Here is a 25,756-nt window from a genome sequence, read left to right on the forward strand (position 1 = left end):
ATATTAATAATCGATTTGACAATGGCAAACATGTTTTTCTTGAATCAGGAAATTATCATAATAATTTGTTACATTAAAAATTGTTTGATATTTGTTATTACGCGAGACAAATTTCCTACTTTTGCTTGGTAATTTTTTTTATTTTGTCTTTTTTTTTTTTAGTTTCCTGAACGACTATTTGTGACGTTATGAAGGTCTTTATGTATTTTTGTATAGATATATAAGTAGCGTGTAATTGACGATATAAGTGACAATATACAAAAGTATAATATAGTCATTCGGAGAACTTGCGCTTGTAAAAAGGATGTGAGATTATGACTGTTCGTGTAGGTCAAGGAAGGAATGCAGTTGACAAGGCCGAGACGTGATTGTAGGTACCTAGGTACTAGTTTCAAAGCTATTAATATATAGTGAAAACAACACTGATATATTGGCAATTGATTTTTTTAAATTTCGCTCATAAGATTTTATCAGGATAAAAAAAGACGAAAAATTCGGAGTTTTCATTTCATTGAGTTTTTTTTTTTTTAAATAGAAAAAATAATAAATTTTTGATAACTAGTTATATTGATGGCTTTAATTTCATATGGTATTTTGAGATAATAATTAACATTTACTAATATAAGTGAATTGTCAATCAAAGGTCATTGCTCGTGCGGAATTGGCACACATACCTCACGAAATGTCTTAGGGGTAAATCCATGAAGCGTGCCGAAGCTCATTTATCATCGTTGTATAAAATTTTGCGCTGCAATCACGTGCAAACTCTATTGTCAACGTAATGCAACAGTTGTAGTGCTTCTAGAAATGTCGTTGCACTTGCCGATCGTTAATTCCTCTTGTCACGACCGACCGCGAGTGACACCAGGCTCGCAGAAATAGAAGAATATTTATATATTTTTAACTCCGTTTAGTAAAAAAATGCCAAAAAAAAAACGTTCGTAATTTTATTCAATTTTACACTAACGTCTCAAAAAAAATGTAATTAATTAATTAACAACTTTTAATTGATTGGTGAAACTAATTTCATTGAACATTTATCTTTATTAAACTCGAATAGAATGAAAATTCCTTTATCGAAATTTGATTTAGTAATTGAGTCTTCGAACTCTTCACGTGCCTGACTAAAAATTGATCTTTTCTCCTTGAGTAAACGACAGAGGAGATTGAAAAGATTTGCTGTATTTATTTAAACGTACTGTCTGTTTGATTATCAGTGAATTTTATAATTAAAAAACCTTTTCCAATAAGTTAATAACAATAATTAATTCAAAAATTGCATTATTAATTATTAACTTAAATTAAAACTTCCAAGAATGTTAATTTTCTGCGTAATTTTAAATAGGGAATATTTTTTAGGGGTGTAAAAATTTTCTCTCCCTTTATTATTTTTTATTAATCTTAATAATTATTAACAAGTTTCTAAATTTATAAATCAATGAGATTTCACTAAATTTCAACTATTTCATCAGTGAAATCTAATTGATTCAAATTTAAAGATAAGATGTTCAGTGTTTATGATAGAAATGTTTTATTAAACAAAAATTGATAAATCAACATTAATAAGGTACTAATATAAATAAGAAATAGAAAATCTTGTGCTCACCGTCGCTACTACATCGGGAGTCGACCTTTCTCCTTTTCAACTTGAGGTCTTGAAACAAGCTCATGTTGTCTAGCTCACACGGGCTGCTCGTAAGGGTCATAATTCCTGAAAGCAGAAAGAGAAAATACTGTAAAATTTTCACTTTTTTCTCGTGTCATTATATATAGAATCTAGGAAATAACAGATCTCGTCATTATAGTATAGATAAAATATAAAATAAATTCTTCCTCATAGATGTTTAAATTTACTTTATTGTCATAACATTATAATAAATAATATTAAAACAAATTATATTTAATAATGTAAAACATTGGTTGCCTACTAGTCGAACTGGATTTCTTAGAAAACTAGATTGGTCTTATAATCGACCATGAAGGCGATACTTTATCTCGTTGAGACATTAAAAGAAAAAAATGAGTTTATTAGACATTGTGTGTGACTCCTGGTTGACATCATATATGTTGTATGCATATCGACGAGGAGGTTGTCACTCTCAATATGTGAAAGTACTAGACTCACATTTACTGCGAACGCATAGTTCACTATTAACCCCTCTTTAAACAGAGGCGTACAATTAGAACTGCACGTTGCATAGTTTCATTTTATAGAGGAAAAACAATAAAATTCATATAGAACTACTGACACCATTATAGGTTTATTATAGATGTCATATAAATTAATATTTTCCTATGTATTTTAATATCGAAAACATTTATTTTTGCCATCACAAAAAATAATTTAAAATTAATTTTTGATAAAGTAATTTAAAAAAACTGGAATAGTGTTATTGTATGAAAGTATAACAGTCGAACCTGGTGAAAGTGAGACAGTAACGAACGAGATCTCACTAAGCAAGGTTTGAGTGTAATAATAAATTCAAAGAAAATTTATCAAATTGCTGATCAAGTTACTATTTAACACAGAAAGAATGTTAAAGTAGAAATTTATTTTTTCGCTCACATGTTGTGTAAATTTAAAATTACAATAAATTGTGACTTTTGAATAAACATTAAGAATTGAGAGGCGCCATTATAGAAACTGGTGTTGAGAATGTGTTAATTGGTTCTTGCACTCGCTCCTTCAATTACAAGTCAGGGTCAACTTACAAATGAATAAACAGTAAAGGCCTTCGCAAAATCCATGAAAAGAAAAATGCAAAACAGCAAAGTTCATAGACGTATTTTATAAACTTATATATTTTTCGGCATAATTTGTCAAACAAAAAATATTAATTAAAAAAGATAGAAAAATAATTATGCATTATCATTATTAATAATAATTATTATATTTAATATTATTGGTATTTTTAATTAAATACTGTGTTTTTAATATTTTATGACATTGATAACGAGTTATTTATCTATTCATTGCCACTGAAATAACGGTGACAAGAGTGCATATCTCATTTTCAGGATTAATGTAAATACACTCACACACATACACACGAGAATAAAGATATTTTCATTATCGCATTTTATTAGGCTCATTAAAAAAAAAAGAAGATGAAGATATGAGTCATCCTACTTGAAAATATTCTCAACAACTTATTTAGCCGTAAAGGTGCTTGTCATAAGATTAATTCAACTTTTTTATGGAAGTTATTATACATAATATATATGTACATTGATATCAGTATATAAAAAAGAAATTTCTTCTTTTTAATGCGTCTGTAATATAATTTTGGTAAAAAAAAACGTGTTCTTACATTAAAATTTTTATCGATTTTTCATATATTTATATAAAAAAAATGATAAAATCGATAATAAATTTCAATTTACGAAGTTTTGTTTTCTGATGAAATTAATGTTTCCGCGTCTTGGCTCACTAACAATTGACAATAATCACTGGTAGATTTTTCAGTAGTAGTGCCAAATTTTTAGTCAGCCGGCAAGACATTTGTGCTTGGCGAAAAAATGGTTGCTTTCGTTCTTGTCAAATTTGTTTTTTCTCGTGATTCTTTTGTCATTTTTCTCAAATAAAATTTTTTGTTTATAATAAAATTATATTACAATTATTATTATAATTATATAATAATTGTATATAATTATTATAAATTAATAAATTCTAATAATATTAAATATTAAAATAATATTTATTAAGATTTTTAATAATAATAATAATATTAATATAACATAGCTTAAAAATTTAAGAATCTATAATCTTATAAGTTACACTGAGAAAAAAATGCTATTGAATCAATAGCATTTCTATCAAAGGTTTAAGAATTATTGATTCAATAGCATATTCTTAAAATGAGAATATTTCTTAACTTAAGAATTGCTTCTTATTTTTAAATTATATTATATTTTTATTTAACATCAATGGAAATAAATAGGATCGTGCGATATTCTTACAAAAAGAAAAGAATTAAAAAAAATATATTCTTAAAATAAGAATATTTTAAGATTTATTTGTAATTTTTAAAAATACTAAACACTAACTGTCTATAAATAAATTTTGTAAATAGAAACTATAATAACAACAATGAAGAAGGAATATTATATATATTAAAAGTCGCGTATCGCTTGTATAAAGTCGCAAAGCGTTGTAATATGAATCCAGATGGCGTTTGTGTTTTTGTATGCCGGTATAATTCTACCAATAACGAGAGAGTCCACTGCATATATTGCGAATCTCATGTTTGTGTGCATCGTGCGTGCGCCGCTGCAAATGATGCTCGTATGTGTGTGTGTATATATATAAAAGAGTATTTGTATACACACGTAAGAGATCCGAGCAAGTATATAACTCGGTGCACTGGGGTCCTTGCTCTCTGGCCGTATGTGGGTCAGCAGTCTCACACACGCCACCGTTCTTGCGTAACCAATGCATGCATGCTTCATCATATATATATATATTTTATTTTAACCCCCATTTTTTTACATTTTTAGAACCCTACAAATATATATCACTTCTTGAAATTAACTCAGCTGTATTCAATTTTATTTTTAACAAAAAAGATAATTATTAATAATAATTGTAATACACTGAGAGAAAAGATTGGTTGTGGTTACCATTTTTAGTTAGTAAACTATACTGCTGCTAATTTATTAGTTGTTACTATTTTTGGTTGGCATAACTATTTTATTAGTTGGTTTAACTAATTAGTTTTTCGGAATAACTATTTAATTAGTTACCTTACTAACGAAATGGTTAGACTGACTAACTAAATGGTAACAGTAACTAATATAAATTAGCAATAATATTCTTACTAACTAAATGGTAATCCCAACCAATTGTTTTTCTCAGTGTAGTAATTATAATTTCTGATATCAGTTTGTGTTAATATACTAACCAAACATTACTATTATTTTGAAAAACAATTTTTTTTGTCAAAATTCTAGTTACAGACAGAAATTTTTAACTAATTTTTTAGCAGTTGTAGCAAATATATTTTTTTGGCAAAATTCATTAGTTAGTATCTGCAGCTAATTCCTAATTTTCCGTGTATAAATCCTTGAACTTAGTTCACAATGGGAATAATTTTCTTTTTAATAGGATAATTAAAATTAACCGCTCTCTGAGTTTTGAAAAGGTATATCTATATATATATACAAAATATGAATGTCGAGTTCTCGCGCACTTTCTATTCTTCTGGTATATACGCAAAGCATAATTAAATTGAGTTCGTTTCTTAAAAACAAACGAGAAAGATGGTTGTCAAAAGGTTCAAGAAAGCATCAAACTTTAGTCAGACATCGTCTAGTCGTGTTTTCGAGGCCTCTGTATATAAAAATGAGGAAACGAGAAATAGAGAGAGAGAGAGAGAGAGAGAGAGAGAATAAAGAGGGGCAAGAGAGACTACAGCTAGAAGTAGGATGTTATGGCGTGGGAGAGTCACTTTCACCATCGTAGCTCCGTAGCGGTAAATTCTATGTAGGACATAAAATCATCCTTTGTGCCTAAGTCGCATTCAGATTTACCGGTATTTAAATCGAATCAAAATTTAACAAGAGTATGTCATTAAAATACTTTCCAAGTTTCATTTTACTTTCTTTTTGATCTATATATAATATATATTTTTTTTCGATCTTGATTTTCGTAATAAAAGTGAAATTTGTTTTTAATTTAGTTTGGATTTTTATCAACACAGTGAAAAGAAAAGTTTAGAAAATGTTCATGACCCCGAGTTCATATAGTTGTAGCGGATTATTATTATAAACACTGATTTTAAACTAAATATATAATTTTTTAATCGTTTGATATAAAAAGTAAATCAAGGTTAAATGGAATAACAAAAGTTATAAGAATAAAGATAAAGTAATAATAATTTTTATATATTAGAGTAAAGATATAAGTAAAAAATTTCTGAAATGTAACTTTGTCACTGGAATCCAACTTGAGTAATCTTTTTCCATATCGTAGATCTTTATGTCTCTCCTATCACATTTATTTTTTTTTTATAGAAAAAAGTGACTAAGTCTATTCCTGCATTCATGTCCCTTGTTTTCTAAAACAATGGGAAAAATAAACATACACGTAAGGTATAAGGAAAAGAGATTCTCCAAACTCAAAGAATTGAATTTCCAAATCCAATTTCGAATCACGTTCCTAAAACTTGTAGTTTTCTTTTGCTCTTTTCACCTCTCATGCATACATGGACAATCATATTACAAAGTCGCAAATTTTGTTTCTTTAGTTGCATAAATGTTTTGTAAAAAAAGCAAAAGTTACTCTAAATGTTAGAAAAATCTGTTTTTAAAATTAAAACATTCAAATCAGTTTTACCGACTAATGATAATGCAGATTTAACTGTTTAAACCAGTAATAATTCTACTGATTTTCAGTGAAAATCTTACTGAAATGATTCAGTTGCTTAATTACAACTATTTCGTCAATGTGAAATCTCATTGATTCAAATTTAGAGCTATGGTGGCAAAAAATTTGCTTTTACTTTTTCAATTTCTTGTTCATTATTTTCTTACAATTGCAATTTGTTAAAAAAAATTTCAGATTTCTCTCTAAATATCTGAATAAGTGCATATTGCACTTACATATATTTTAAAATATATAATATTGTGAAGCAACTAAGTGAAATTTCACTTATTCTGATTAAGAGAGGGTGAAAAATTTATTCTTAATATAATACATAGATATAAATAAAATTAAGTAATGTATATTTGATGAGAGTGGCAAAAGACCGATAAGATGAACGAAAATAAACACGAATTCTCAAAAGTGGGCCAGTGGAGGTGAGATGTCTCACCTCGAATAACCTTATCTACTTATGAAATCATCATTGCCCATTGAAAATACTTTTTAAAAAAATTATCAACACAGCATTATTTTTATGTTCCTAATAAATTTTCTCGAACACTAAAATATAGTGTTGTATATATAATAATAATTATTATTATTTTTATTCTATTATTAAATTTAAAAAACTCCGTCTTTGATTATTAATACTAATATAAGCATTTTGAACAATCATCAAAATGTTATATATTATCATGTTTTTTTTTTTTTTGCTAGATAGCCCCATTAAAAGAGTGTACTGTCATAAATGAATTTCAACTGCAATAAAGTATCTTTATATAATAGTAAATTGGCATTTGGCTGCCACGTAACGTGCCTATAATTTATAAGAGCAATTCTGTCGGGAACTTGGTTGAAAGAAAGATACAAGTTCTCCTTTCTATTGACTTCATATATAATGATGATGCAAAAAACTATCTCCTCAAGAAGTGAATTATTAAAATTATTTTGCAATCATTTGTAATATTGTGATTTAAAAAAAAAAAAAATGATTTGTCAGATTCGCACCATTACAATCATAGGTCAATGATTATAATTTAGATCAATTATTAAAACAAATTTTTGCAAAGAAATATTAATTTTATTGTAAATATGAAAAAAAAGTATAATATTAATTTAAATAGAAAAAAAAATAATTTGAAATTTGTGAATTTTATTTTGTTTTGCAAAACTATTTTCATATAACAATGGAGTTTAATTTCCGCATTTTTAGTCTCACATGGAGTCTGACAAATACTGACTTTATCTCATGGATGGAATCTTGACGAATTTCCGTGTTGTTGATCGCGTATAACGATTCGCGTTTAATAAGATGAGAATTTATTTAAAGGAAGAAAAAGAAAGAGATGAAAATTGCAATGAATGAGAAAAAAAAGGGAAATTAAATAAAAGAGAAAGAAAGAGAGAGAAAGAGAATTGAGTGGATATTCAGTTTAGTGAGTGAGAAACGAGCAGTGAGAGTCAGAGCTTGGTACGTTGAACTTCTGCAGTGAAAGTTTCTATTATACCACTGGCCTTACCTTACTTTTCCTATGGCAAGCTTTACCGCGTTGTGTCATAAGTCCCAAGGAGTATACTATATAGATACAAAACCGATTTGTTCCGCTGTCGTTCTATACACGCAATGTTCGTCCTATACAATGTTCCGTTTTTTTAATCATTTTTCGTTAAAAATAACATTTTTATTTAAATAAATAAATAAATCGTCTATGTTACGCAACGAGAATTTTTTTTTTATTTAAAAATATAATTTCGAAATAAATTAAACGATTAAAATTCAAAAGTATTTAGTGTTTAGTTTTGAATTTTCACTTTCACTATAATTTTAGAATTAGTGGGCTATTAAAAATTGTGTGTGCCTCAGCGAAGCTGGAATTAAAGATTCCTCGGGTCAGTGAACGCAAACGTTTAGTTATTTTAAGAAACTTTTAAAATCCTACTGAAAAATCGTTCATGACCAATCGTGTCATTTTCGAAATTCGTGAGAGAAATTTTTTTTTTTTTTTTAATAAAAAAAAAAATAATCAACAAAATATTTTCTCCATTCGTAAATAGAAAAATAAAGGGTAATATTTTAAAAAAATTTCTATACCCTACAACGGAAAAACATACGTTAGTGATAATGTTTTTCCACTGTAGGGTAGAATAGTGTCTTATTGAATAATAACTGATTATAAAAGAAAAAAAAAATTAAAAAGAAGAAAATTTCATTATTTAATGGATCAATGATTTCTGTTGGCTTGAAGACAACAATAAACTTCGATTTACGATACGAAATTCTGGAAGCAAAATCTTAAAACTGACGCAATATTGGGAATGAAACATAACCGTTTTCATGGATGTCTATTTGAAGGGGGAGGGAGAAGGGGTTACGAGGTACCCCACAACTCAGGTTCCCTGTTTTCTATTGCTTACGTAATTCAGATTCTATGGAATCGCAATGATACCAATCGCTAGCTCGACCCCGAGTTGGGTAACAACTTCATGGACTCTTCCTGTTCACAACTTATAAGTCGGAAGAAAGAAAAAAAAAACGTATAAACTTATAAATACTTAAATTTTATACACACAAAGAAATGAGACAAAAGTTTGGAACGATCAAATGAACGAAAATTTTTTTTTTTCATTTACTAATAAAAACCCAATAACATCACTCAGAGTAGTAAATAATACAATAATTATCAATAAAAAACCAAAACTATTCACATTAAGGGTGAAAACAACCCTTAATCATATTATGTCTATTGTGAAAAAAAGAATGTCCAAATACAACAATTTGGTGTTCGGCTTTTTTCTTAAAAATACCGCCAAAAATTCTCTAAAAATATACCCAACCAAAATCCATTATCCACATGCGGCGCTCGCACCCCTAAAAGCCACCCCTATAGATGATTAAAATAAAAGTGTCATTTTTCACCCTTTGGTGTTCGGCTTTTTTCTTAAAAATACCGCCAAAAATTCTCTAAAAATATACCCAACCAAAATCCATTATCCACATGCGGCGCTCGCACCCCTAAAAGCCACCCCTATAGATGGTCAAAAATAAAAGTGTCATTTTTCACCCTTTGGTGTTCGGCTTTTTTCTTAAAAATACCGCCAAAAATTCTCTAAAAATATACCCAACCAAAATCCATTATCCACATGCGGCGCTCGCACCCCTAAAAGCCACCCCTATAGATGATTAAAATAAAAGTGTCATTTTTCACCCTTTGGTGTTCGGCTTTTTTCTTAAAAATACCGCCAAAAATTCTCTAAAAATATACCCAACCAAAATCCATTATCCACATGCGGCGCTCGCACCCCTAAAAGCCACCCCTATAGATGATTAAAATAAAAGTGTCATTTTTCACCCTTTGGTGTTCGGCTTTTTTCTTAAAAATACCGCCAAAAATTCTCTAAAAATATACCCAACCAAAATCCATTATCCACATGCGGCGCTCGCACCCCTAAAAGCCACCCCTATAGATGATTAAAATAAAAGTGTCATTTTTCACCCTTTGGTGTTCGGCTTTTTTCTTAAAAATACCGCCAAAAATTCTCTAAAAATATACCCAACCAAAATCCATTATCCACATGCGGCGCTCGCACCCCTAAAAGCCACCCCTATAGATGGTCAAAAATAAAAGTGTCATTTTTCACCCTTTGGTGTTCGGCTTTTTTCTTAAAAATACCGCCAAAAATTCTCTAAAAATATACCCAACCAAAATCCATTATCCACATGCGGCGCTCGCACCCCTAAAAGCCACCCCTATAGATGGTCAAAAATAAAAGTGTCATTTTTCACCCTTTGGTGTTCGGCTTTTTTCTTAAAAATACCGCCAAAAATTCTCTAAAAATATACCCAACCAAAATCCATTATCCACATGCGGCGCTCGCACCCCTAAAAGCCACCCCTATAGATGGTGAAAATAAAAGTGTCATTTTTCCACGTTTGGTGTTCGGCTTTTTTCTTAAAAGTACCGCCAAAAATTCTCTAAAAATATACCCAACCAAAATCCATTATCCACATGCGGCGCTCGCACCCCTAAAAGCCACCCCTATAGATGATTAAAATAAAAGTGTCATTTTTCACCCTTTGGTGTTCGGCTTTTTTCTTAAAAATACCGCCAAAAATTCTCTAAAAATATACCCAACCAAAATCCATTATCCACATGCGGCGCTCGCACCCCTAAAAGCCACCCCTATAGATGTTCAAAAATAAAAGTGTCATTTTTCACCCTTTGGTGTTCGGCTTTTTTCTTAAAAATACCGCCAAAAATTCTCTAAAAATATACCCAACCAAAATCCATTATCCACATGCGGCGCTCGCACCCCTAAAAGCCACCCCTATAGATGATTAAAATAAAAGTGTCATTTTTCACCCTTTGGTGTTCGGCTTTTTTCTTAAAAATACCGCCAAAAATTCTCTAAAAATATACCCAACCAAAATCCATTATCCACATGCGGCGCTCGCACCCCTAAAAGCCACCCCTATAGATGATTAAAATAAAAGTGTCATTTTTCACCCTTTGGTGTTCGGCTTTTTTCTTAAAAATACCGCCAAAAATTCTCTAAAAATATACCCAACCAAAATCCATTATCCACATGCGGCGCTCGCACCCCTAAAAGCCACCCCTATAGATGGTGAAAATAAAAGTGTCATTTTTCCACGTTTGGTGTTCGGCTTTTTTCTTAAAAGTACCGCCAAAAATTCTCTAAAAATATACCCAACCAAAATCCATTATCCACATGCGGCGCTCGCACCCCTAAAAGCCACCCCTATAGATGATTAAAATAAAAGTGTCATTTTTCACCCTTTGGTGTTCGGCTTTTTTCTTAAAAATACCTCCAAAAATTCTCTAAAAATATACCCAACCAAAATCCATTATCCACATGCGGCGCTCGCACCCCTAAAAGCCACCCCTATAGATGGTCAAAAATAAAAGTGTCATTTTTCACCCTTTGGTGTTCGGCTTTTTTCTTAAAAATACCGCCAAAAATTCTCTAAAAATATACCCAACCAAAATCCATTATCCACATGCGGCGCTCGCACCCCTAAAAGCCACCCCTATAGATGGTCAAAAATAAAAGTGTCATTTTTCACCCTTTGGTGTTCGGCTTTTTTCTTAAAAATACCGCCAAAAATTCTCTAAAAATATACCCAACCAAAATCCATTATCCACATGCGGCGCTCGCACCCCTAAAAGCCACCCCTATAGATGGTCAAAAATAAAAGTGTCATTTTTCACCCTTTGGTGTTCGGCTTTTTTCTTAAAAATACCGCCAAAAATTCTCTAAAAATATACCCAACCAAAATCCATTATCCACATGCGGCGCTCGCACCCCTAAAAGCCACCCCTATAGATGGTCAAAAATAAAAGTGTCATTTTTCACCCTTTGGTGTTCGGCTTTTTTCTTAAAAATACCGCCAAAAATTCTCTAAAAATATACCCAACCAAAATCCATTATCCACATGCGGCGCTCGCACCCCTAAAAGCCACCCCTATAGATGATTAAAATAAAAGTGTCATTTTTCACCCTTTGGTGTTCGGCTTTTTTCTTAAAAATACCGCCAAAAATTCTCTAAAAATATACCCAACCAAAATCCATTATCCACATGCGGCGCTCGCACCCCTAAAAGCCACCCCTATAGATGATTAAAATAAAAGTGTCATTTTTCACCCTTTGGTGTTCGGCTTTTTTCTTAAAAATACCGCCAAAAATTCTCTAAAAATATACCCAACCAAAATCCATTATCCACATGCGGCGCTCGCACCCCTATAGATGGTCAAAAATAAAAGTGTCATTTTTCACCCTTTGGTGTTCGGCTTTTTTCTTAAAAATACCGCCAAAAATTCTCTAAAAATATACCCAACCAAAATCCATTATCCACATGCGGCGCTCGCACCCCTAAAAGCCACCCCTATAGATGGTCAAAAATAAAAGTGTCATTTTTCACCCTTTGGTGTTCGGCTTTTTTCTTAAAAATACCGCCAAAAATTCTCTAAAAATATACCCAACCAAAATCCATTATCCACATGCGGCGCTCGCACCCCTAAAAGCCACCCCTATAGATGATTAAAATAAAAGTGTCATTTTTCACCCTTTGGTGTTCGGCTTTTTTCTTAAAAATACCGCCAAAAATTCTCTAAAAATATACCCAACCAAAATCCATTATCCACATGCGGCGCTCGCACCCCTAAAAGCCACCCCTATAGATGGTCAAAAATAAAAGTGTCATTTTTCACCCTTTGGTGTTCGGCTTTTTTCTTAAAAATACCGCCAAAAATTCTCTAAAAATATACCCAACCAAAATCCATTATCCACATGCGGCGCTCGCACCCCTAAAAGCCACCCCTATAGATGATTAAAATAAAAGTGTCATTTTTCACCCTTTGGTGTTCGGCTTTTTTCTTAAAAATACCGCCAAAAATTCTCTAAAAATATACCCAACCAAAATCCATTATCCACATGCGGCGCTCGCACCCCTAAAAGCCACCCCTATAGATGGTCAAAAATAAAAGTGTCATTTTTCACCCTTTGGTGTTCGGCTTTTTTCTTAAAAATACCGCCAAAAATTCTCTAAAAATATACCCAACCAAAATCCATTATCCACATGCGGCGCTCGCACCCCTAAAAGCCACCCCTATAGATGGTCAAAAATAAAAGTGTCATTTTTCACCCTTTGGTGTTCGGCTTTTTTCTTAAAAATACCGCCAAAATTTCTCTAAAAATATACCCAACCAAAATCCATTATCCACATGCGGCGCTCGCACCCCTAAAAGCCACCCCTATAGATGGTGAAAATAAAAGTGTCATTTTTCACCCTTTGGTGTTCGGCTTTTTTCTTAAAAATACCGCCAAAAAAAAATTCGTCACTATTAAAAACTTTTCTTACTTTATCACTTTATTAAACTTGTAAATAAATTAAAAAATTAACATTATTGAAAATTAATGTTATTAAAATTAATGCAATATGTAACATGTAGATAAAAGAACACCAAACATGAAGCTGAAGTCCGCAACGTTTAAAAAAATTAAAAATGTAAAAAATTAACTTTTCGCAATGACAACCGCTTAAAATACACTTTACTATAACAAAAACAAAATGTTGAATCATGAACCCCCAAATAAACCTGAAATTGGGGGTAACTTGACCCACGTCATCAGTAAAGTACCCTTAAATGGCCCAACTTTTCAAATTTTTTGGTTAAAATGGCTTCTCCTAACCATAAGTTTAAAAGATATGTACATTAGAACCCCCCAGAGGGGGCGGAAAGCGTTGGTGTTGGGGTTAACTTGCCCGACGTCATCGGGAAAGTACTTTTAAATGTCAACTTATACCGCGCCGTGGTTGCTGTTTACACTGGCGCGCGCCGACATAAAATGTTTGATATTTAATATCTCGAAAACAAAAAAACTCGGCATTCTGAAAATTTATATACAGATCGGAAAAAACCTCAACTTTTCTTTGTAATTATTTATTTTAAAAAAACGAAATTCACCATCGGAAAGAGCATGAAAAAAACTTGAAAAAACATACCTGCCTAAATTTTATTTATTACATTTATAGACAGAAAAAATTCAAATAGTAGGCGGTGTCAGGAAAAACTGATAAAATTGACCCCCTCTATCTCCCCCAAAATTCGAAAAAAGTCAAAACTTTTTTTGGGTATATTTTTCTATCAGGTAGGACAACAATTTCCCTAAGTTTTACTTTTTTGAGAAATCAATTTTTTAACTCAGGACATTACACGTAAAATGCCTCACATTTGAGCCTGTAAATATTTGCGGAATGCAATTTGATGTTAACCTCCCCCAAAAAATTTACGTCTATAATATCTTTGTTATTATGCATAGTTAATAATCGATTAAGCTAGAAAAATACCTTCATGTTTAAGTTGTTTGATCTTCGATGCTTGCAAAAATTTTAATTCTGAGATTTAAGTATTATATGTATAGTAACCCGAGGCGAAATTTAAGGCATACTTTACAAGGAGTAAAAAGAATAGCCGGGACCAAAAATTTTATTGTTTAGATACCTTCTGTAATATACGAAAAAAAAATTCTAAACAATGGACGGAACGAACACTTTAAAATAATAAGAAAAATTTATTGACCTAATGAAAATTAAAAAATAAGAGTTTTTAATAACAAAATTTTTCTTCATTTAATAAAATTAAAAAATTTTTCAACAAAAAATTTAAAAAAATTTTATGCACAAAATTTTTTATTGTTTTGGGAATTAAAAAAATGTTTTTTGAAAAAAATATTTTTTAAATCTTTTTAACAAAAATTTGTTAATTCAGAAAATATTTTATCATTTTAATTCGTAATAATGGTTCCTGGAATTGAATGTGCACGCACACATATGTCAGAGACAGTGTAAGTTTGAACCTAGTGGATAGAAGCAGAGATATTTACTTGCAGGCGACATTGACTCTGGCTGGGACTGGTGTAGTGCAGGCGGGGATATTCGGTCGCGTCCGGTGTACTTCGTTTACGCTCGGCGCTACCCCCGCCGGCCGCCACATTCACCTTCAAGGCTCTGGCGAAAGTCGACTGTAAAACGTTTCTTGCATTTCTCGACTAATTTCGTTCTCTCTCTACTCGGAAGCAAATTTTTTTGTGCTAGCACGGCGGTTTAAATGTAACACAATTTTTTTGTTAAATATTTAGCTAATAACATAAATTTTTTTTGTTAAAAAAATTGATTTTTTTATTACGAAAAAAAAATTTTTTCCAAAAATTGTTATTTTTTATTACAAAAAAAAATTTGTTTTCTAAAAATTGTTATTTTTTTTAAGAGAAAAAAGTTTATTTAAAAGAGAAATTTTTTTTTAAATGTTATCAAAATATGAGTCATATTTTTTTCGAAAGAAATTCGAAAAAACGGCTTTTTTCCCTTGTCACAGTAGACTTCCCCCTTAAATATTTTGCTAAAATTAAAAAAAATTTTTTGGTAAAATAAATCATTTTTTTAAGTAACAAAAAATTTTTTTATTAAGAGATAGAGAGATAAGGGTCTTTGTTGTCAAAGTTGTACTTTAGAAAGTGTAACTTTGATAACATTTTTTTTCTTTTAATAAAAAAATAAAATTTTCTTTTAAATAAATTTTTTTTTCTCTTAAAAAAAAATTTTTTTCGATAAAAAAAATCAATTTTTTTAACAAAAAAAATTTATGTTATTAGCTAAATATTTAACAAAAAAATTGTGTTACATTTAAACCGCCGTGCTAGCACAAAAAAATTTGTTTCCGAGTGGAGAGAGAACGAAATTAGTCGAGAAATGCAAGAAACGTTTTACAGTCGACTTTCGCCAGAGCCTTGAAGGTGAATGTGGTGGCCGGCGGGGGTAGCGCCGAGCGTAAACGAAGTACACCGGACGCGACCGAATATCCCCGCCTGCACTACACCAGTCCCAGCCAGAGTCAATGTCGCCTGCAAGTAAATATATCTGCTTTTATCCACTCGGTTCAAACTTACACACGGAAGAAATTTAGTACACTGAAAAAAAATTTATTTGATTCAAATACTTTAAATTATTTGAAAAATATTTAATTGGTTCAAATACTTTTTATTTGGATAAAAAAAATATGTATTTGATTCAAATAACTTGAATTATTTGAATCGCATTTATTTGAACCAAATAAATCGTATTTGGTTCAATTAAATAATTAATTGAATTGAATAAATGGATTTATTTAATAAAAATAATGAGTTACTTGAAACTATTCATTAATTTACTTCACTCAAATATTTCGTTTATTTGGTACAAATAAAAAGTATTTGACACAATAAATTTATGTAATTGATTCAAATAAACTGAATTATTTAATACAAATAATTCGTTATTTAATCCTAATACACTATTTTATTAAGACAAATAAAAAAATATTTCAATCAATTAATTTATTTATTTCACTCAAATATTTCATTTTTTTGATACAAATAAAAAGTATTTGATACAATAAATTTATTAATTCTAATTAATTAAATTATTTAATATAAATAATGCGTTATTTAAATAATACACTATTTTATTGAAGGAAAATAAAATATTTTGATAAATTAAATATTTAAGTGTAATGAGAGTAATCAGTTATTTGATACCTACTATTCATTTATTTATATATATATTATTTAATAATATTCGAAGTCCAAAAGTCAAATATTTTTTCATCTACAAAAAATTAATATTTACAATGATTCAGAACAACGAAAAACGCATTTTTAATAAAAATATATTTACACTTTTTTTTGAAAATTCACCTGGGATGATTCATGATAATAATCATGAAACATATAATTAATTATATTTTATAAATTGCATTTAATTGGAAAATATAATTTAATATCTTAACTTTAACTTAATGATGCCAAGCACTTTTCTGAGTTAGGTATTTTGCAAGTTCAAATGACATCAAGAAGTTAACATTCGTTTTCACGTACCGTGCGTAGCGTAGTTGGTAAAGCGTTAGACTCATAATCCGTAGTATAGGTCGTAGGTTCGATTCCCACCATGCGTTAGATTTATTTATTTCTCAGGTTTGCGTTTAATCATTAATTCTATGTATGAATTAGTTGAAAAATGAAAATATACGATCATAGTATGCAGAAATTACATATTTTTTAATTTATTTATTTATTATTTGAGTTAGAATTTAATTTAGAAATTGAAGAATTAGTAAATAAATATGTTATTTATTCAATTCAAATTTTGATTTATTTGAATCAAAAAATTCTTACATTTTATGCAAATAAATTATGTATTTAGATCAAATAAAATAATAATTGCTGCAATTAAAGAGGTTTTAGTTTCAATTAAAACAATTACTTATGACAAATAATCGAATATTTGATTCAAGAAAATTTTTAGTTGTTTCAAGAAAAATATTTTATTAAAGCAAATAAATATTTATTTGAGTCAAAAAACATGCAGTATTGAATGAAATAATTTTCATAATTTATTCAAATAATTATTTATTCGCTTTGAATATTCCATTTAATTGATTTGAATAATTTGTATTTGATTCAAATAACCAGGGACTGTCTCGAAATATTTGTGTCGTGTCCGTGTAGTGTCGCGACTCGACACGTTTGAAAACAATTAAAAGTATCGTGGCGAGACCCGACACTTTTAAAACTTTTCAAACGTATCGTGGCACGACCCGACACAGTTAAGAAATTCATAATTGTATCGTGGCGAAGCACGATACGTTTAGAAATTTGTAATCGTATCGTGGCAGGACTAGACACGTTTACGAATTTCCAAAAGTATCGTGGCGCGACTAGACACAATAAAAATTTGAGAATCGTATCGTGGGGCTAAACTACACGACACAATACAAAAATAATTATGAATTTCGTGTCGCATACAATGAAACTTGTTGATCAACATCTTGACAGTTTATTAATCCTTCAATAACATTTCAAGAAATAAAATTAAAATAAAATAGATATAGATTGAATATATATCAAATGTAAATTATTAAATTTATATTATATTATATTATATTATATTATATTATATTATATTATATTATATTATATTATATTATATTATATTATATTATATTATATTATATTATATTATATTATATTATATTATATTATATTATATTATATTATATTATATTATATTATATTATATTATATTATATTATATTATATTATATTATATTATATTATATTATATTATATTATATTATATTATATTATATTATTTCCACGAATTTCTGTTTTCATCCTATACTGTTTATTTTCATGTATTTCTTTTTGTATTATCAACAACTTATTGTCTAGTATGTAAACAAACCACACTTAAAATTAAAAATAATTTTGTTCAACAAAATTAATAGATTAATTTAATTTATTAACATTTTAATATTATTATGATTTAAAGAATTGAAAAAAATGTAAGACTTGATTACGAATTCAATATCAGTTTTTTAAAATTCAAAATGGCGGATCCAATATACCGAATCAAAATAACTAAAAATGGGCAAATTCGTCTAAACCATGTTACCCAGGGGTTTTCGGGGTCGCTGATTACGAATCTGACATCAGTTTTTCAAAGTTCAAAATGGCGGATTCAATATGGCGGAAGACAAAATAAAAAATTAATCGGATTGTATTAAAAACCTATTACTCGGGGGTTTTCAGGGTCATTGATTACGAATTGTGACAAAAGTTTTTCAAAATTCAAAATGTCCCAAAAAACGCTCGAGTAACAAGTTTCAAAAGATCCGATCCTTTTTAAAAAATTGTTCAGCATATTAGATCCGCCATTTTGAATATTAAAAATAGGAAAAGAACTAGGCGCAATTGCGCCTACACATAGGGTTTCATGGCGCTTTAAATTTTAATGTCAACTACTGGGACATGTCAACTATAGGGACATGTCAACTATATGGACATGTCAACTATTGGGACATGTCAACTATTGGGACATGTCAATTACTGAGACAGGTCAACTACTGGGACATGTCAATTATAGGGGCATGTTTACTAATGGGACATGTAATGTCCATTCATGTAATGTCCATTCGGGAAAATGTCCATTCAGTAAATGGAGATTTGGGATCTGTGGGCCCCAACATTTGAATTTGGGAGCTATGGTGCCCCAAAATTTGAATTTGGGATCTGTGGTGCCCCAAAATTCGAATTTGGAAGCTATGTTTGCCCAAAATTTGAATTTGGGATCTGTGGTGCCCCAAAAGTTTAATTTGGGATCTGTGGGGCCCCAAAATTTGAATTTGGGATCTGTGGTGCCCCAAAAGTATAATTTGGGATCTGTGGTGCCCCAAAAGTTTAATTTGGGATCTGTGGTGCCCCAAAATTTTAATTTGGGATCTGTGCCCTAAAATTTGATTTTGGGAGCTGTGGTGCCCCAAAATATACGACGGACAGACGGACGCCAAAGTGAAACTATAAGGCTTTCGGACATGGGCCACGAAACCCTAAAAAACTGATGTTACATTTGTAATCAGCGACCCTGAAAACCCCTCAGTAACCGGTTTCAATCCAATCCGATTAATTTTTTATTTTGTTGTCCGCCATATTGGATCCGCTATTTTGAATTTTAAAAAACTTTTGTCACAATTCGTAATCAATGACCCTGAAAACCCCCGAGTAATAGGTTTTTAATACAATCCGATTAATTTTTTATTTTGTCTTCCGCCATATTGAATCCGCCATTTTGAACTTTGAAAAACTGATGTCAGATTCGTAATCAGCGACCCCGAAAACCCCTGGGTAACATGGTTAAGACGAATTTGCCCATTTTTAGTTATTTTGATTCGGTATATTGGATCCGCCATTTTGAATTTTAAAAAACTGATATTGAATTCGTAATCAAGTCTTACATTTTTTTCAGTTCTTTAAATCATAATAATATTAAAATGTTAATAAATTAAATTAATCTATTAATTTTATTGAACAAAATTATTTTTAATTTTAAGTGTGGTTTGTTTACATACTAGACAATAAGTTGTTGATAATACAAAAAGAAATACATGAAAATAAACAGTATAGGATGAAAACAGAAATTCGTGGAAATAATATAATATAATATAATATAATATAAAAGTTATATATTATTGTATATTATTTTGTATGCATATTATTATTAGTATTATTATTATTCCATATATACTATATTATAATAGATAATACATAATAGATAAGTTTAAATTAATTGAACAATTTTTTTTCATGCGACACGACATATTTATACAGAATTATCGTGTCGTGGCAAGTCATGATACGATACGATTCTCAAATTGTTAATGTGTCTAGTCGCGCCACGATACTTTTGGAAATTCGTAAACGTGTCCAGTCCTACCACGATACGATTACAAATTTCTAAACGTATCGTGCTTGGCCACGATACAATTATGAATTTCTTAACTGTGTCGGGTCGTGCCACGATACGTTTGAAAAGTTTTAAAAGTGTCGGGTCTCGCCACGATACTTTTAATTGTTTTCAAACGTGTCGAGTCGCGACAATACACGGACACTTTCTTAAAATTCAACAACGTTTCGTGTCCGAGACAGTCCCTGAAATAACTATTTATTTGATACGATAAAATAAAATACTTAGGTTGAGTAAATGTGTATTTGGTTCAAATACATATTTATTGGATAATAGACAAGTAAATGATGTATTTGGATCAAATACTTTTTATTTGATGTAAATAAATTTTTTTTCAGTGTAGCAATATTTGATAAATCTGATAGGAAATTTTAGTATTCTCTTTTTCAAACGCGGAACATTTAAGTTTGATAACGAAAATCGGTATATTTTTACGAATAGTCTTTTTAGTAAATATATTCCAGAAATTGAAATTATTATTTCGTAAATTGATAAATTTATACGAAAAACCAGAAGTAAGTTAATCCGACGCGCACTTCGTTATTTACTAAATTTATATGAAAATTTGGAAAGATTATTTCGAAATTTGTTAAAACTATACTAAAAATTCGAAGTGGTTCAGTCGTGACAGAAGACGACAGACACACCAATAGATTCTACGCCAAAGTTTTATCTCTTTCTCATCTCGATAATGGATTTTGGTTGGGTATATTTTTGGAGAATTTTTGGCGGTATTTTTAAGAAAAAAGCCGAACACCATAGGGTGAAAAATAACACTTTTATTTTTCATCACCTATAGGGGTGGCTTTTAGGGGTGCGAGCGCCGCATGTGGATAATGGATTTTGGTTGGGTATATTTTTAGAGAATTTTTGGCGGTATTTTTAAGAAAAAAGCCGAACACCAAAGGGTGAAAAATGACACTTTTATTTTCACCATCTATAGGGGTGGCTTTTAGGGGTGCGAGCGCCGCATGTGGATAATGAATTTTGGTTAGGTATATTTTTAGAGAATTTTTGGCGGTATTTTTAAGAAAAAAGCCGAACACCAAAGGGTGAAAAATGACACTTTTATTTTAATCATCTATAGGGGTGGCTTTTAGGGGTGCGAGCGCCGCATGTGGATAATGGATTTTAGTTGGGTATATTTTTAGAGAATTTTTGGCGGTATTTTTAAGAAAAAAGCCGAACACCAAAGGGTGAAAAATGACACTTTTATTTTAATCATCTATAGGGGTGGCTTTTAGGGGTGCGAGCGCCGCATGTGGATAATGGATTTTGGTTGGGTATATTTTTAGAGAATTTTTGGCGGTATTTTTATGAAAAAAGCCGAACACCAAACGTGGAAAAATGACACTTTTATTTTCACCATCTATAGGGGTGGCTTTTAGGGGTGAGAGCGCCGCATGTGGATAATGGATTTTGGTTGGGTATATTTTTAGAGAATTTTTGGCGGTATTTTTAAGAAAAAAGCCGAACACCAAAGGGTGAAAAATGACACTTTTATTTTAATCATCTATAGGGGTGGCTTTTAGGGGTGCGAGCGCCGCATGTGGATAATGGATTTTAGTTGGGTATATTTTTAGAGAATTTTTGGCGGTATTTTTAAGAAAAAAGCCGAACACCAAAGGGTGAAAAATGACACTTTTATTTTTCACCTTCTATAGGGGTGGCTTTTAGGGGTGCGAGCGCCGCATGTGGATAATGGATTTTGGTTGGGTATATTTTTAGAGAATTTTTGGCGGTATTTTTATGAAAAAAGCCGAACACCAAAGGGTGAAAAATGACACTTTATTTTAATCATCTATAGGGGTGGCTTTTAGGGGTGCGAGCGCCGCATGTGGATAATGGATTTTGGTTGGGTATATTTTTAGAGAATTTTTGGCGGTATTTTTAAGAAAAAAGCCGAACACCAAAGGGTGAAAAATGACACTTTTATTTTAATCATCTATAGGGGTGGCTTTTAGGGGTGCGAGCGCCGCATGTGGATAATGGATTTTAGTTGGGTATATTTTTAGAGAATTTTTGGCGGTATTTTTAAGAAAAAAGCCGAACACCAAAGGGTGAAAAATGACACTTTTATTTTTCACCTTCTATAGGGGTGGCTTTTAGGGGTGCGAGCGCCGCATGTGGATAATGGATTTTGGTTGGGTATATTTTTAGAGAATTTTTGGCGGTATTTTTATGAAAAAAGCCGAACACCAAAGGGTGAAAAATGACACTTTATTTTAATCATCTATAGGGGTGGCTTTTAGGGGTGCGAGCGCCGCATGTGGATAATGGATTTTGGTTAGGTATATTTTTAGAGAATTTTTGGCGGTATTTTTAAGAAAAAAGCCGAACACCAAAGGGTGAAAAATGACACTTTTATTTTTTACCTTCTATAGGGGTGGCTTTTAGGGGTGCGAGCGCCGCATGTGGATAATGGATTTTGGTTGGGTATATTTTTAGAGAATTTTTGGCGGTATTTTTAAGAAAAAAGCCGAACACCAAAGGGTGAAAAATGACACTTTTATTTTCACCATCTATAGGGGTGGCTTTTAGGGGTGCGAGCGCCGCATGTGGATAATGGATTTTGGTTGGGTATATTTTTAGAGAATTTTTGGCGGTATTTTTAAGAAAAAAGCCGAACACCAAAGGGTGAAAAATGACACTTTTATTTTCACCATCTATAGGGGTGGCTTTTAGGGGTGCGAGCGCCGCATGTGGATAATAGATTTTGGTTGGGTATATTTTTAGAGAATTTTTGGCGGTATTTTTATGAAAAAAGCCGAACACCAAACGTGGAAAAATGACACTTTTATTTTCACCATCTATAGGGGTGGCTTTTAGGGGTGCGAGCGCCGCATGTGGATAATGGATTTTGGTTGAGTATATTTTTAGAGAATTTTTGGCGGTATTTTTAAGAAAAAAGCCGAACACCAAAGGACGAAAAATGACACTTTTATTTTAATCATCTATAGGGGTGGCTTTTAGGGGTGCGAGCGCCGCATGTGGATAATGGATTTTGGTTAGGTATATTTTTAGAGAATTTTTGGCGGTATTTTTAAGAAAAAAGCCGAACACCAAAGGGTGAAAAATGACACTTTTATTTTTCACCATCTATAGGGGTGGCTTTTAGGGGTGCGAGCGCCGCATGTGGATAATGGATTTTGGTTAGGTATATTTTTAGAGAATTTTTGGCGGTATTTTTAAGAAAAAAGCCGAACACCAAAGGGTGAAAAATGACACTTTTATTTTAATCATCTATAGGGGTGGCTTTTAGGGGTGCGAGCGCCGCATGTGGATAATGGATTTTGGTTGGGTATATTTTTAGAGAATTTTTGGCGGTATTTTTAAGAAAAAAGCCGAACACCAAAGGGTGAAAAATGACACTTTTATTTTAATCATCTATAGGGGTGGCTTTTAGGGGTGCGAGCGCCGCATGTGGATAATGGATTTTAGTTGGGTATATTTTTAGAGAATTTTTGGCGGTATTTTTAAGAAAAAAGCCGAACACCAAAGGGTGAAAAATGACACTTTTATTTTTCACCTTCTATAGGGGTGGCTTTTAGGGGTGCGAGCGCCGCATGTGGATAATGGATTTTGGTTGGGTATATTTTTAGAGAATTTTTGGCGGTATTTTTATGAAAAAAGCCGAACACCAAAGGGTGAAAAATGACACTTTATTTTAATCATCTATAGGGGTGGCTTTTAGGGGTGCGAGCGCCGCATGTGGATAATGGATTTTGGTTGGGTATATTTTTAGAGAATTTTTGGCGGTATTTTTAAGAAAAAAGCCGAACACCAAAGGGTGAAAAATGACACTTTTATTTTCACCATCTATAGGGGTGGCTTTTAGGGGTGCGAGCGCCGCATGTGGATAATGGATTTTGGTTGGGTATATTTTTAGAGAATTTTTGGCGGTATTTTTAAGAAAAAAGCCGAACACCAAAGGGTGAAAAATGACACTTTTATTTTAATCATCTATAGGGGTGGCTTTTAGGGGTGCGAGCGCCGCATGTGGATAATGGATTTTGGTTGGGTATATTTTTAGAGAATTTTTGGCGGTATTTTTAAGAAAAAAGCCGAACACCAAAGGGTGAAAAATGACACTTTTATTTTTCACCTTCTATAGGGGTGGCTTTTAGGGGTGCGAGCGCCGCATGTGGATAATGGATTTTGGTTAGGTATATTTTTAGAGAATTTTTGGCGGTATTTTTAAGAAAAAAGCCGAACACCAAAGGGTGAAAAATGACACTTTTATTTTCACCATCTATAGGGGTGGCTTTTAGGGGTGCGAGCGCCGCATGTGGATAATAGATTTTGGTTGGGTATATTTTTAGAGAATTTTTGGCGGTATTTTTATGAAAAAAGCCGAACACCAAACCTGGAAAAATGACACTTTTATTTTCACCATCTATAGGGGTGGCTTTTAGGGGTGCGAGCGCCGCATGTGGATAATGGATTTTGGTTGGGTATATTTTTAGAGAATTTTTGGCGGTATTTTTAAGAAAAAAGCCGAACACCAAAGGGTGAAAAATGACACTTTTATTTTAATCATCTATAGGGGTGGCTTTTAGGGGTGCGAGCGCCGCATGTGGATAATGGATTTTAGTTGGGTATATTTTTAGAGAATTTTTGGCGGTATTTTTAAGAAAAAAGCCGAACACCAAAGGGTGAAAAATGACACTTTTATTTTTCACCTTCTATAGGGGTGGCTTTTAGGGGTGCGAGCGCCGCATGTGGATAATGGATTTTGGTTGGGTATATTTTTAGAGAATTTTTGGCGGTATTTTTAAGAAAAAAGCCGAACACCAAAGGGTGAAAAATGACACTTTTATTTTCACCATCTATAGGGGTGGCTTTTAGGGGTGCGAGCGCCGCATGTGGATAATGGATTTTGGTTGGGTATATTTTTAGAGAATTTTTGGCGGTATTTTTATGAATAAAGCCGAACACCAAACGTGGAAAAATGACACTTTTATTTTCACCATCTATAGGGGTGGCTTTTAGGGGTGAGAGCGCCGCATGTGGATAATGGATTTTGGTTGGGTATATTTTTAGAGAATTTTTGGCGGTATTTTTAAGAAAAAAGCCGAACACCAAAGGGTGAAAAATGACACTTTTATTTTAATCATCTATAGGGGTGGCTTTTAGGGGTGCGAGCGCCGCATGTGGATAATGGATTTTAGTTGGGTATATTTTTAGAGAATTTTTGGCGGTATTTTTAAGAAAAAAGCCGAACACCAAAGGGTGAAAAATGACACTTTTATTTTTCACCTTCTATAGGGGTGGCTTTTAGGGGTGCGAGCGCCGCATGTGGATAATGGATTTTGGTTGGGTATATTTTTAGAGAATTTTTGGCGGTATTTTTAAGAAAAAAGCCGAACACCAAAGGGTGAAAAATGACACTTTTATTTTCACCATCTATAGGGGTGGCTTTTAGGGGTGCGAGCGCCGCATGTGGATAATGGATTTTGGTTGGGTATATTTTTAGAGAATTTTTGGCGGTATTTTTATGAAAAAAGCCGAACACCAAACGTGGAAAAATGACACTTTTA

The 25,756-nt window shown here is 31.5% G+C and overlaps 1 protein-coding gene and 1 long non-coding RNA gene across 12 annotated transcripts in view; one reads left to right on the forward strand and one right to left on the reverse strand.

Moving 5' to 3' along the window:
- Window positions 1–25,756, reverse strand: part of LOC127277334 (hormone receptor 4) — a 142,923-nt gene that overhangs the window by 14,774 nt on the left and 102,393 nt on the right. For all 9 annotated transcript variants that reach the window (XM_051298379.1, XM_051298377.1, XM_051298376.1 and 6 more), the window contains one exon: window positions 1,607–1,711. In XM_051298379.1, coding sequence (XP_051154336.1) covers window positions 1,607–1,706 — 100 coding nt within the window. In that variant the 5' untranslated portion in view covers window positions 1,707–1,711. The remainder of the gene's footprint in view (window positions 1–1,606; window positions 1,712–25,756) is intronic.
- Window positions 20,543–25,143, forward strand: LOC127277339 (uncharacterized). 3 transcript variants are annotated; one of them, XR_007842357.1, is made up of 3 exons: window positions 20,543–23,084; window positions 23,374–24,093; window positions 24,383–25,143. It is a non-coding gene; the product is annotated as an uncharacterized LOC127277339 (long non-coding RNA). The 3 variants fall into 3 exon arrangements; XR_007842356.1 differs by having other exon boundaries at window positions 20,546–23,084; window positions 23,374–24,237; XR_007842358.1 differs by having other exon boundaries at window positions 20,553–23,084; window positions 23,374–23,517.

The sequence above is a fragment of the Leptopilina boulardi genome, unplaced genomic scaffold, assembly GCF_019393585.1.
Source record: "Leptopilina boulardi isolate dan_hultmark-lab unplaced genomic scaffold, ZJU_Lbou_2.1 LbouV2_165, whole genome shotgun sequence".
Taxonomy (NCBI): domain Eukaryota; kingdom Metazoa; phylum Arthropoda; class Insecta; order Hymenoptera; family Figitidae; genus Leptopilina; species Leptopilina boulardi.